Source organism: Pongo abelii, chromosome 10, assembly GCF_028885655.2.
Source record: "Pongo abelii isolate AG06213 chromosome 10, NHGRI_mPonAbe1-v2.0_pri, whole genome shotgun sequence".
Classification (NCBI taxonomy): domain Eukaryota; kingdom Metazoa; phylum Chordata; class Mammalia; order Primates; family Hominidae; genus Pongo; species Pongo abelii.
This window is the reverse complement of record NC_071995.2, coordinates 28,629,800-28,643,414: the sequence shown is the minus strand read 5'-3', so window position 1 is coordinate 28,643,414 and position 13,615 is coordinate 28,629,800. Positions and strand designations below refer to the sequence as shown.

At 43.3% G+C, this 13,615-nt stretch overlaps 1 protein-coding gene across 13 annotated transcripts in view; it reads right to left on the bottom strand.

Moving 5' to 3' along the window:
• BMAL2 (basic helix-loop-helix ARNT like 2) overlaps positions 1 to 12,217 on the bottom strand; it is a 96,735-nt gene extending 84,518 nt beyond the window's left edge. For 5 of the 13 annotated variants that reach the window (XM_002823056.6, XM_002823057.6, XM_054527024.2 and 2 more), the window contains exon 1: positions 11,950 to 12,217. In XM_002823056.6, the coding sequence (XP_002823102.2) occupies positions 11,950 to 11,980 (31 nt within the window). In that variant the 5' untranslated portion in view covers positions 11,981 to 12,217. Of the gene's footprint in view, positions 1 to 11,916 lie in introns of all 13 variants that reach the window. The other 8 variants (XM_009247571.3, XM_009247573.4, XM_002823054.6 and 5 more) reach the window with 5 other exon arrangements.
• Positions 12,218 to 13,615: the final 1,398 nt, after the last annotated feature.

Sequence of the window (13,615 nt, the reverse complement as noted above, 5' to 3'; positions counted from 1 at the left end):
TTTGAGGCAGAAATACTAGTTAGGGAGCCATCCACTGCCATGAACAGGAATGACCAAGAGAGTGATGAAAATGAGGACGATATCACTACTGTAGGTGGGACCACAGCTGCAGCTGCTGACATCCCCACCACTGCTGCAAATAATATCATCTTTTACTGAATCCTGACACGCCAGGCACCATATGCTTTACATATTTTATACAATCCTCACAGGTCTATGGTGTTTACTATCCCCATTTAGCATGTGAGAAAACCAAGGCTCAGAGAAATAAAGCAACTTCGCTATGTCATCTTGGCTACACTACAATCCTCAGTTATTCTGTCAAACAGTTGTCTAGGTGTTGTTGTGAACATATTTTGTAGATGTGATTAAAGCCCATGATCAGTTGACCTCAAGTGAGGGAGATTATCCTAGATAATCTGGGTAGGCCTGATTTAATCAGTTGAACGGTCTTAAAAGCAGAGCGGAGTCTTCCTTGAGGAAAAAGAAACTCCACCTGTGAACAGCAGGGTCTGTCTGTGCTGGAGTTCAGCCTGCCTTTACTGACAACCTGCTCTGTGGGTTTCAGTCTTGCCTAACCAGCCCCACAGTTGCATAAACCAATCCCTTGCAATTAATCTCTTAATATATATCTCCTATTGGTTCTGCTCCTCTGGTTGAACCTTGACTAATACACATGCCAAACATCACACAATCATTAGGTCAAAGACCTCAGATGCTCTCAAAGTCAAAGTAGGCCAGTATTCCACACTCCCTCCCAGAAGATCAGTTTTAGACATCAGCACTCCATAGGAATGGAAGTACATCCAAATGCCTTGCAGACACTAAAGGAATGCAATCTAGGGCAAGGTTAAAAGCTCTGAAGGCCACTCTGCCTGGGTTCAAGCCCTAGTTCTGCCACCTTAATCTTAGGCAATGTACTTAAATTCTCTATGCCTCAGTTTCCTCATCTGAAACATGGATTAACAATAGTACCTACCTCATAAGTTGCTGGGGATCTAATTAATTATACCATGCAAAGCATTTAGAACACCTAGCACATAGTAAATACTCAATAAAGATTAAGAATTTTAACTATTTAACAGAACCAAAAAGAGAATTATAGAAGCTGAGCTTTTGAAACAGGGCAAAGAGGGAGGAGAAACACTCATGATGACTATAAGGAAACTGGAGTCAAGGGAAACCACTCATTTGTGATGCAGAATGTAATCAGAGTGATATAAGCACTGAAGAATGCTTCCCTATCACCATTCCAGAAAAGGCCAGCATTTCATAGGCATTATACCTAATCCAGGGATGGGCAAAAGCAAGAAACCACAGTTCATCAGAATTTCAGTTCTATATCAACACAGAAAAGTCCCCTAACTTGTTCTAGGCCTGACTGATACAAAAGAAGAATGCAGGGTTTAACATTTTCAACATCAGCAGGTTTTTCCAAAGGCACAAAAACATATTTAGATTTGGATGGTCTACACCGAGATCATTGTTATATACTGGAAAATACAGCTCAACAAAATATAATTCCTGCAGGTTATGAGCAAATAGTAGACACAATGTAGGCCACTATCATGATTCACATTAGTCAGGCATGTTGGATATGCCAAATTCTACACAAAGCCTATAAAAGATACAAGATTCGCGACAACTCAAGTAGCAACAAGATGAGACACCTTCCGTTTAACTTTGGGGAAAAATGCATCAGTGTTCATAAATATATTTGTATATCTTTTCACTGAATGGCGATTATTCTAGAAAAAAGGATAGAGCCTTTTTTCAAAAAAGGAAGCAGGACACTGCAACAAGCAAATGTTAAAGTTTTACAAATACAGTATAGATGTTAAATACAGTGTTTAAACACAATATAGATTTTAAAAGCAATAAAACCCAAAGTGATATTTATGGCTTTAATACGATCTAGGCATAGCATGCCCTACAAACAATGATGATCATAATCTAAATTTGCTTCCTAGTGCTTCCTAGAGAAATAGCTAAAGAAAATTATTTCTAAACCTTTTGCTAAATAATTTGCTCTGGATGCCTTCTAAACTTTGATGTGTGAATTGAACATCTCTCTAAGATCGATGGCTGTTTTGCTTATGACCACATACCCCAGAGGTAGCTATGATTATTGTTGAAAGGAAGTGATAAGCCAAAAGTGCTAGCATTTCAAGTTGAAAACTAAAGAAAAGGAGAATTGTACTAAAGAAGCCACTAGCACCATGATGCATGGAGAATTGGATTTAGTCTCTCTTTTCTAGGTCAGAGTGGTTGCCTCGGTGACTTGTTATAGAAGAGATGGCCTACCTACAATGCAATATTGTTTGTTTCCATGGTAGTGCAAGCACAGCCTATCTTTGGGTGCCATGCAAACTCAAAGAGAAAATTTAATTCTCCAACCAGGGAGCTGGTACGTGTTCAAGGAAAGAAGACAGAGCTGGAGACTGTGTTCATTGTTTCATCACAACTTTTCTCTAGATCTTTAACAAAACAATTATTAGTCTTGATAATCTTCTATTCCTTTTAACATCTATTGATAATGCACTCTGTCAAGTATTCAATCAATTTCAATCCCATCTACTGTATGGATGGCATAGATTCAATCTACAGATCAGATGTACACTGATCTATCTCTTAAAATCTGCATTTCTATAAAATACACTTATAGCTTAAGTACTCTATTGGCACAATAACATATTCTCCCTATATTCTCTGCTTCTAAATAAAAGAGATGATGTATTTTGATATATATAGTTTCTGTTTACAATTAACTTCTAAGCCAGAGTTCCTCTGCATTGTAACTGAATTAAAATAAGAATAACTAGCTGGGTGCAGTGGCTCATGCCTGTAATCCCAGTACTTTGGGAGGCCAAGGTGGGCAGATCACTCGAGGCTAGGAGTTCGAGACCAGCCTGACCATCATGATGAAACTACGTCTCTACTAAAAAAATACAAAATTAGCTGGCTGTGGTGATGCACACCTGTGGTCCCAGATATTCGGGAGGCTGAGGCATGAGAATTGCTTGAACCCAGGAGGTGGAGGTTGCAGTGAGCCGAGATCACACCACTGCACTTTGGCCTGGGCGACAGAGTGAGATTCTGTCTCAAAAATAAAAAAGATAAAATAAAAACAAAACAAACAAAACATCTCCTGATGTCACCACACTTAGCTGTTTCCATGAGTGCTCTTTTCATATTAGGAGTATGTTCAGACACAGGGCACTGGATTTCTTATTGTTTAAAAACCTTCATTAAGTGTTTGTATTGGAAGTCAAGGCTGAGAGTCTTCAGTTTTGTCCCATGGAACTGCACAGGAAAAGGCTGTAAGTGCTCCAGGTTCTTTTCTGCGAGCATAGCTGGAGCACATACCCACATCAAGGGCACAGAGTGATGGGGATGGTAGAAAAACATAGGTCATTATGCTGAATAAACGTGGAAAGTGCAGATACCTGCTTCCCAATAGGCTGTCACAGAAATAAATGAAATAGTACTTATGCTTTTCAGAAGAATGTGAAGTATATTTAAAGAGATAAGCAGCTGCCCTAACCAAATCCAGCAGCACGTCAAAAAGCTTATCCACCCTGATCAAATAGGCTTTATCCGTGGGGAGCAAGTTTGGTTCAACATATGCAAATCAATAAATATGATTCATTATATAAACAGAACTAGAGACAAAAACCACGTGATTATCTCAACAGATGCAGAAAAGTTTTTTGATAAAATTCAACACCTTTTGATGTTAAAAACCCTCAATAAAATACGTATTAAAGGAACATACCTCAAAATAATAAGAGCCATCTACAACAAACCCACAACCAACATCATACCATCATACTGAATGAGCAAAAGCTGGCAGCATTCCCCTTGAAAACCGGCACAAGACAAGGATGTCCTCTCTTACCACTCCTATTCAACACAGTATTAGAAGTCCTCACCAGAGCAATCAGTCAAGAGGAAGAAATAAGGGCATCCAAGTAAAAAGAAAGGAAGTCAAACTATCCCTTTTTTGCAGATGACACGATTCTATATCTAGAAAACCCTAAAGTCTCAGGCCAAAAGCACCTTAAGCTGATACATAATTTCAGCAAAGTCTCAGGATACAAAATCAATGTGCAAAAATCACTAGCATTCCGATACATAAACAACAGTCAAGCTGAGAGCCAAATCAGGAATGCGGTCCCATTCATAACCACCACAAAAAGAATAAAATACATAGGAATACAGTTAACAGAGAGGGGAAAGATCTCTACAATGAGAATGACAAAACACTGCTCAAAGAAATCAGAGGTGACACAAGCAAATGGAAAAACATTCCATGCTCATGGATAGGAAGAATCAATATTGTTAAAATGGACTATATACTACCCAAAGCAGTTTATAGTTTCAATACTATTCCTACCAAACTACCAATGACATTCTTCACGGAACCAGAAGAAACTATTTTAAAATGCATATGGAACCAAAAAAAAGCCTGAATAGCCAAGACAATCCTAAGCAAAAATAACAAAGCTGGAAGTATCACCATTGCCTAACTTTAAACTATACTACAAAGCAACAGTAACCAAAAAGCATGGGAGGGGTACAAAAACAGACATATAGACTATTGGAACAGAATAGAGAGCTCAGAAATAACGCCACACACCTACAACCATGTGATCTTCGACAAAGCTGACAAAAACAAGCAATCAGGAAAGGACTCCCTATTCAATAAATGGTGCTGGGATAACTGGCTAGCCATATGCAAAAGACTGAAACTGAACCCCTTCCTTACGCCATATACAAAAGCCATCTCAAGATGGATTAAAGACTTAAATGTAAAATCCAAAACCATAAAAACCCAAAAGACAGCCTAGGAAATACCATCCTGGACACAGGAACAGGGAAAGATTTCATTATGCAAGACACCAAAAGCAATTGTGCCAAAAGCAAAAACTGACAAATGGGATCTAATTAAACCAAAGAGCTTCTGCACAGCAAAGGAAACTATCAACAGAGTGAACAGACAACCTACAGAATGGGAGAAAACTTTTTGCAAATTATGCATCTGACAAAGATCTAATATCTAGCATCTATCAGAAACTTAAATTTACAAGGAAAAAACAAACAACTCCATTAAAACGTGGGCAAAGGACATGAAGAGACACTTTTCAAAAGACATACATGCGGCCAACAAGCATATTAAAAAAAAGAGCTCCACATCACTGATTATTAGAGAAGTGCAAATCAAAACCACAATCAGATTACCACCTCATACCAGTCAGAATGGCTATTACGGTGGCGTGCACCTGTAGTTCCAGCTGCTGGGGAGGCTGAGGCAGGAGAATGGCGTGAACCCGGGAGGCGGAGCTTGCAGTGAGCTGAGATCGTGCCACTGCACTCCGGCCTGGGTGACAGAGCGAGACTCCGTCTCAAAAAAAAAAAAAAAGGTCAAAAAGTAATAGATACCGGTGAGACTGCAGAGAAAAGGGAATGCTAATACACTGCTGGTGGGAGTGTAAATTAGTTCAACCATTGTGGAAAGCAGTGTGGCAATTCCTCAAAGAGCTAAAAACAGAACTACTATTCAGTTCAGCAATCCGATTACTGTGTATATATCCAAAGGAATATAAATTGTTCTATTATAAAGATGCATGCATATTTCATTGCAGCACTATTCACAACAGCAAAGACATGGAATCAACCTAGGTTCCCATAAATGGTAGACTAGAAAAAGAAAATGTGGTAAATATACACCATGGAATATTATGCAGCCATAAAAAAGAATGAGATCATGTCCTTTGCAGGAACATGGATGGAACTGGAGGCCATTAACCTTAGCAAACTAACACAGGACCAGAAAACCAAATACCACATGTTCTCACTTATAAGTGGGAGCTAAATGATGAGAACACATGGACATACAGAGGGAACCGACACACACTGAGGCCTATTGGAAGGTGGAAGGTTGGAGGAGGGAGAGGATCAGAAAAAATAACTAATGGGTACTAGGCTTAATACTCGGATGATAAAATAACCTGTACAACAAACCCCTGTGACTCAAGTTTACCTATACAACAAACGTGCACATGTACCCTTGAACTTAAAATAAAAGTAGAAAAAAAAAGATAGTAGTAGTTCCCTTTTCAGAAAAGAAAAGAGGATGAAAGAGAGAAGGGGCCCAGATAACTTGGAGTGAAGACTAAGACCTAAGAGACAACCATCTGGCAGGAACCATGAATCAGTGAGCTTTCCGGCTTTCTTACCGATCAGAAATAAGCCATAATTTGCCTTTCAGGGTGATTTAAAAGTTCTGTTGCCTGCCAGGAACCAAAAAGAAGATGCATGTATCTTTCCTTTTGTAGAGTAGGAAAATCACCTATGTGTAAGACAGGCTGCCTGTGTTTACTGTCCACACCTCATCACAGACCTCGGAGGGGAAGCCCAATAGAAAATGATGAAACTTTTCGGTGGGCCAGTTCTTTCTTTTTCAGTTTTCCTATCCAAAGCCAAAGGATACTAACATCAGTTCTTCTAGGAATGTCACTGGTGATTTTCCTTTCCCATGCCTACTCTGTTCCCTGGAAAACCCCCTCCCAAACCTTTTCTTTTTTGGCTGCCTCTCCAAGAGTTGTCTTTCCATCGATACTAAAATTAGCCCCTTCTCTGAAAGCCTTCTATGGTTCCCTCTTTCATGAACTAGATATAATTTCTCCCAACTGTGGGGGAGGAGGCTAACTCCTAACAGTTAGCCCATATATTGTACCATGTTCCTACCTTATATTACAAATATTTTGGCTGCATTTCTTACCCAGCCTAATAGATTTTGTAAGCTCCTTAACCCCTTCTCCTGCTTTATCCACTTCTGCTTCTCTGTTTGCCTAGTAAATAGTGCGTATTTAATGGGTCCTTTAAGAATGAGCTAACCCTTTCCACACCTTAAGCAAACTATTCTTCATTCAAAATCTGCAAGCCTCTATTAAGCACTTAATAGGTGCAAGAAATTGGAGATTATAAAGCTGAGTAAGAACCAATTCTGGCCTCCTGGGAATGTGCAACTTAAGGGTGGAGCTAGGAAACCAAATAACCTGTGGCAAACAGGCACAAGTGTTATCATAGGCACACACAAAAAACTACAGTGTGAAAATAGGAGGAGAGAATAATTTCAATTTGGGTGACGAGGAGGTTCTGGGAAAGGCTGCATGAGGAAAAGGGGAAAATCATTTGTTGAAGGTCAGAGTTCATTAAACAGTTTGTAATCATTATCTCATTTAATTCCCAAAACAACCTTCCAAGTTAGGTATTTTTATCCCTATTTTACAGATAAGGAAACTGGGGCTCAGAGAAGTTTTAAAATTTGACCAAGTTTACATAGCTGACAAGTAATGAAACCAGAAATCACAAGCCCAGTGGCCTAGTTCCAAAGCTTATACTGATTTTCCCACACCAGTTCTCCTCCTCCACACATACAAAAAAAGTGACATCTGCGCTCAGCCTTCAAGCTTGATTGGTTAAGATTCTCCAGGCCCATCTAGAGGGAGGGCAGGGGTATTCCAGGAACAGCCAACAGCCTGAGGAAAGGCCTGGAGGTGGGAAAGTGTACATTATGTTGGGGAAAGGCAGGTCCCTTCACATAATTGAGTATAGGACATATCAGAGGGGCAAAGGTGGAGGCACTTTGGTCAAGAAGGGTAGCAGATGATTCTCTACTTTCCCTGTGATATGCTTGAAAAATATGATAAAGTATATTTCTAATCTACTTAAAAACGTACGAAATGTTGTAAGTAAAACATTTTGAATGTCTTGGAAGTTATTGTTTTATCACAATAGTCTTAACCTTCAGTTCTAAGTATCCTTCAATGCAAAGCACAGAGTGGAAGAATGGTTCTCCTTACATTTCCTTTTCCTTTAGACTTCTTTGTTTTTAATCTCGCTGTAATGGTACCATCTAGAGATTTAAACCATAAGATTAAAGACTAGAGAAATGAAATACAAATAATTTAGCTACATAAATGTCAAATTTCCTATCATGCCAACCATTTAAGTATTTTCAGGTGAGAATGTTAACACTGTATAACTGAACTGATTTTAAGAAGTTTAAAAGAAGTTTAAAAGTATTTTTTTTTTTTTTTGAGACAGTCTCACTCTGTCACCCAGACTGGAGTGCAGTGGCACGATCTCGACTCACTACAACCTCTGCCTCCCAGGTTCAAGTGATTCTCCCACCTCAGCCTCCTGAGTAGCTGGGATTACAGATGCGCACCACCAATGCTGGACTAATTTTTGTATTTTTTAGTAGAGACAGGGTTTCACCACTTTGGCCAGGCTGGTCTCGAATTCCTGACCTCAGGTGATCCACCTGCCATAGCCTCCCAAAGTGCTGGGATTACAGGCGTGAGCCACCGCGCCCAGCCAGGTTTAAAAATATTTTAAGTTAAAAAATTGGGTGGGTAAATGGGGTATTATAGCCTAGTGTGATACAATATAAATAGTATGTGTCAGGGACCAGTAAGTGTGACAGCACCTGAGTAAGAGAAGGAAACAGGGTGGGGCAGGGCATACATAGCTAAGTATTGCATAAATTATCAGTAAATATCTAGAAATACTACACACTACTATAGAGAACATATCTCACCTGCAGTCCCAGCTCCAATAAGGGCTTACACTGAAGGCTCTTAGTTCCCACTGGCTCCTGCCACTGGGAAGGGGTGAGGCACTGGGCAAGGCAGGGGCTACAGAGGGCTGGGATGCTGAGAACCAGGGGAGCCGCTACAGGTAGTAAACTTGGAAAAACCAGGGCAGGAAATCACTGTCTCACAGAACAGGCAGATGTCTCAGGTGCCCTTGCCTCCTGTAGGGCACATGGCACACTCTGAGGCCCCTGATAATGCTTATGACCATGATGATGCTGACTAATGACCCAGATCCCAAGCACCCGAGTAACTCAGTTGTCAATGCAGAGAAGTGGAGGTCCTCAATTAAATGAGACAACTGAAACTAGGGCTACCAGAATGAATTGTTATTTGCTCATTTACGATTTCCTGAACATGACACAAAAGGAGACTTCAAAAGGATGCTACCTCAATGTTCACAGCACAGAACATCATGCTTTTTAGAACTAGGGAGTCATTTCACAAGGACAAAGTAAACTGAAATCACTGTATTATCCTACTGATATTTTGGCTTTCCCTATATATTTTAAACGTTAGTTTTTGTTTTTTCCTGGAGTTAAACTTTGATGGAGTGGCAGTCCCTCCCCTCCTCCCCTTCTCCTTCCTTCACTCTCTCCTTCCTCCTCCTTTCCCCCTCCTCCTCTCTTTCCTTCACACCTCCCCTCTTTCCTTCTCCCTCCTCTCACTCTTTCTCTTTCCTTCACACCTCCCCTCTTTCATTCTCCCTCCTCTCTCACTCTTTCTCTCTTTCCTTCTCTATTTTCCTCCCCCTTAAATATGTGAAAAGTAATTAGCCCATCCTGGTTTATGTTGAGTAATGCATTTCTGGCTGAAATTTTGCCCAAGGATCCATGCCAGTAACAGGAGCTTAGGCAAAATTGATTGGGACATGACGTTTGATTTCTGACTCACAAAATGAATTTAAACCACTGTAATTGCAGAACTACAAGTAAAAGAATTGGATCTTACACTATCACAGGTGAAAACATGAGCTGCTAAGAAAACGGAAGGTGAGAAAGCTGCCCCACAGAGGCCTCGACCCCAGACCATCTCTGGCAGTCAGTCTTGGAAATGTGCTGCTCCCCAAGACTGCCCTCTTCCTAACCCCAAGGATTCTGGAATTATTTATTAGGAGGACACCCAGTCACTTGGCGGCATGCTCAATTTCGGTGTTTACCATCTAAAACTGATGGGGTGGGGAAACCCACAGTTTGGCTTACACTGTTAAAAAAAAAAAAAAAAAAACCTTAGGGCTAGTTTTGTAGATGGCCACCAATTGGCCCAGAGGCCTGTTTTTGTCTTCCCTCTGGGAATAGGGAGAAATAGTAAAAATATATATACATTTTTTCCTCCTAGAGCTTTCTGTTGACAGTTTTATTTTTTAACCACTCTAGATAAGCAGGTGTCTGGAAGTGAGCACACTTGCTCATTAGCACCACCAAGTCAGATGGGAAAGAAAAGAAAGTAGTATGGGCGACAGCCATGGATTTTAACTCTAGTTCTGTCATGTCCTGGCTGTATAACTGTGAGCCAGCCTCAGTTTTCTCATCTGTGAAATGGAGATACTACCTACCTCACAAAGCTGTTGTAAGACTAACAGAAGCACCCCTGTGAAATGTCTGTGACATCTTAGGTACTCACACCTGCGGGCTCTCCCAGCCCCCACAGAAACATTGCTACCCTTAACTAAGAAAATTTAATTTTTATTATTCCCAGCTTTACATGTGATATGCAAAGAGCAATAAACTATTAATCTAAAAGTTAGATAAATAGCATTAAACTTTATCTAAAAGCTTGTCGTAAGTTCGTAAGACTTATCTGGGGAATTAGTAGGTGCATTTTCACTTTCTTTCTTTCAGTTTGGCCAATTTTAACTCACAAGGGACAACACTTTCTTAATGGACCAGACAGGACTCACCAATTTCACAAAGCAAATTGGAGTTGTAAATTAATAACTACATTAAGCTAATATTTTATGAAGCACTTACTATTTCCTAAGTATTGGGCTAAGCATTTTATTTGCATTCATATCTCATTTACTCCTAACAATCCTATAAGGCAGACTGTATAGTTATCTCCATTTTACAGATGGGGGAACTTAGACTAAGAGATTTCAAATAACGTGGGTGACACAGACAGTAAAGGGCAGAGCTCAGTCACAAGACGGAGCAGAAAGGGTGTCAGAGCTTATAAACACCACACGTGCCACCTTCTATTTTCAACAAAGGGTTTACCTAAGACTACGAATATTCAAATGATCGAATTTCTGAAATCGCCCCATGATGTAAATTCCCACAATTATATTAGAATTTCGAAAGCCACCTCCTCTCATTGCCTCATTTCAGAGAAGAATCTAAAACTCTATCACCTTATTCCAAAAGGAAAGGGGAGAATTAACTGCTTCCCTGAACTTCTCTGCCAGTCTTCCTTTAGTTATTTCTGTTTTCCTGCCTCTCATTTGTCTTAAACAACAGCTATTTTGTATTCATTCCGTAATTGTGAGCAGTGGTCCCAAAGGCCCCGTTGTAAGGAACTACAGAATACTGCCAGTGAATACTAGCGAGAAGGAAAAAGCACCGCAAACTTCCAACTCCATTCACAAAAATACCTCAGAAATACATAATCGAACAAGCTAACTCCACTGACGGCTTTCCTGAAGCCGCAGTGGTGAAAGACACGAGCCGCCTGTCGCTTACGGAGGGCTGTCGCGGAGCGGGCTGCGGTCCCGGAGTGTGGCCCCGCGTCCAGGCGCACCTGCCCACCTCCGCGCTCCACCGCGGGGCAGCGGTTCAAGCCGGGAAGCCGCGAGTATTATCAGCTCAGAGGGGAGGGGTTCGCAGGACCCGGGCTCCGTGCACGGCTGCTGACAATTGGTTTACACAAAAGAAAGAAAAAATATAGGAAGTCCCCGCAGCAGTGCATGCCATGCCGACGCCGAGGCGGGCGCCCAGCGGTGGGTGGAGGCGGATGCTCCCAGCGCCGGGTGCAAGGTCCCCCGCTGGCTCCCTTTCGCCAATGCGCCCGGCCCGGAACCAAGACACGGCGTCCTGAGTGCCGGCGGCGACCCCAGCTCCCCTCCCCACGTCCCGCTACCCGGGAGGACGCGCCGGGCGCCGCGCCGCACCTGTGCCCCACGGGGCGGCCTTGTCCCAGCGCCCCTCGGAGGCGCTGCCCGGCCCGAGGGGACAGGCGCGGGCGCTTCCCTCGGGGCAGCGGGGGCAGACCTGGCGTCGCGGGGACGCCCCCAGCGCTTCAGACGCCGCGCGCCCACCTGGGGCCGCCGCCTCGCCACCGGCAACCTCACCTCCCGCCGCAGCCTCCTCTTCCGCCGCCATCGCAGGAGCCACTTGGTCGGCTCCGCAGCCCCGCGGCTGGCAGCATGGAGGAGCCCCGGGCCCGCCCTGCCCCGGCCCAGGCTGCGGCTCTGGAGCGGGGAAGCGGGGACTGGCGGGCCCTGCCGGGTGCCGCGGCGGCCGCCACCGCAGCCCGTAGGCGCGCAGCGGACGCCGCCCCGCAGGCCGGCCGGCCGCAGCTACTGAGCATGCGGACTGGAGCCAGCCGCCCGCCGCTCTGGGCGCCGCGGGGCTGCCCGGCGGGAAAGAGACCCTGGCCAAGGGCGGAGTCGCTGCGGACACCGCCCCGCCGAGCCCTCCCGCGAGCGGCAAAGCACTAAAAGGCCAGTTGAGTCCTTCTAGCAACCACCCTATTGAAAACAGGCTTCCATGCTCATAGTAAGCTTTGTCCCAGCATTCCGAAGATGGCAGTTGTAGACCCTCGGGGCAAAGGTAAAGGATGAATGAAGATAATTGCACGGTGGGTTAGCGGAGGGCACGGGGCTTGGGTTGGGTAGGAGGGTGCTGGACGAGAGACCCTGCTCTTTTCTGCTTAAGGAAGGGCTTAACTGCAGAGACGAGAGTGTAAATGACAGAGAGAGGGTCCCGAGGAAGCCGTTTTGCCTCCTGGAACGGTTGGGTAAATCCAGAAACAAGATCTTCTGGGCATCACTTGACAGCCCTACATCCTATGGCCACGTGTCTAGAATACACTGGTTTGCTGCCCTCCCACTGGTCCCTAGACCCATTCCTTGGTAATCTAGTAGAAGTAAGTAAAGGAAAGGCACAGTAGAGAAGACACCAAATCAAACTTTGCAACCAGCCTAAAGGTAATAATTTCCTACAAGGACTCAATTCCAGCGTCTTAACCAGCACCTTATGTGTCCTCAGGGCAGTACTTAGGGCCATTGTGAGAGTCTGGGCAGGGGGTTTGGAAGTGTGTTCCCAAGCAGAAGTGGGCATGACAGGAGAAAACTGTTGCAGGCTTAAGCAGGGGACTAGGACTTTATGCAGCTAGAGGTAATAGAGACGTGCTGAAAACTGTGCTGTCCTCAACACACACCAAGACACATCCCTAATCAAAACCAGTCTTGAAACGTCTCATTCCTAGCTTTGACTTGGAACTCCACCCCAAATTCTACCAACACCAACCTCTCCTGGCAGCTAGAAACAGTAATTCCATACAGGGCTCCCCGAATGTGATCAAACCTTGGCTTTCCAGACAAGTGTACGCTATTTTGAGGTGGTTTACCAAGGGGAAACAGGTAGAATCAGTTAGACCTGGGCTTTAAGATCTTGGTTAAAATGTAAATACTATTCTGTACATGGCCTTGCTTACAATGCATTTTCCCCCTTATTGGCTCAGTGAGCCTCACAACCTCTTTCTTAATTCCTGTCTTAGTAGAGAAACAGAAGTTCAGGGATGATGAGTATTTTGGCCAGGATCACTCAGCTAGTAGATAGTAGAAGCAAGACCATAAAAGTTAGGTCTCCTTCTTAGGAGTTCCTATTGTGGTGTCCAGTAAGCTTGCCTGTGAATCATTGCAGTCCCCGTTTCTTAGAAACGATGATTCACTTCCACCAAAGCCTGAAAGCAAGAGAAGGGGAATCCAGAATCTAAAATACGAAAGCAGGAAG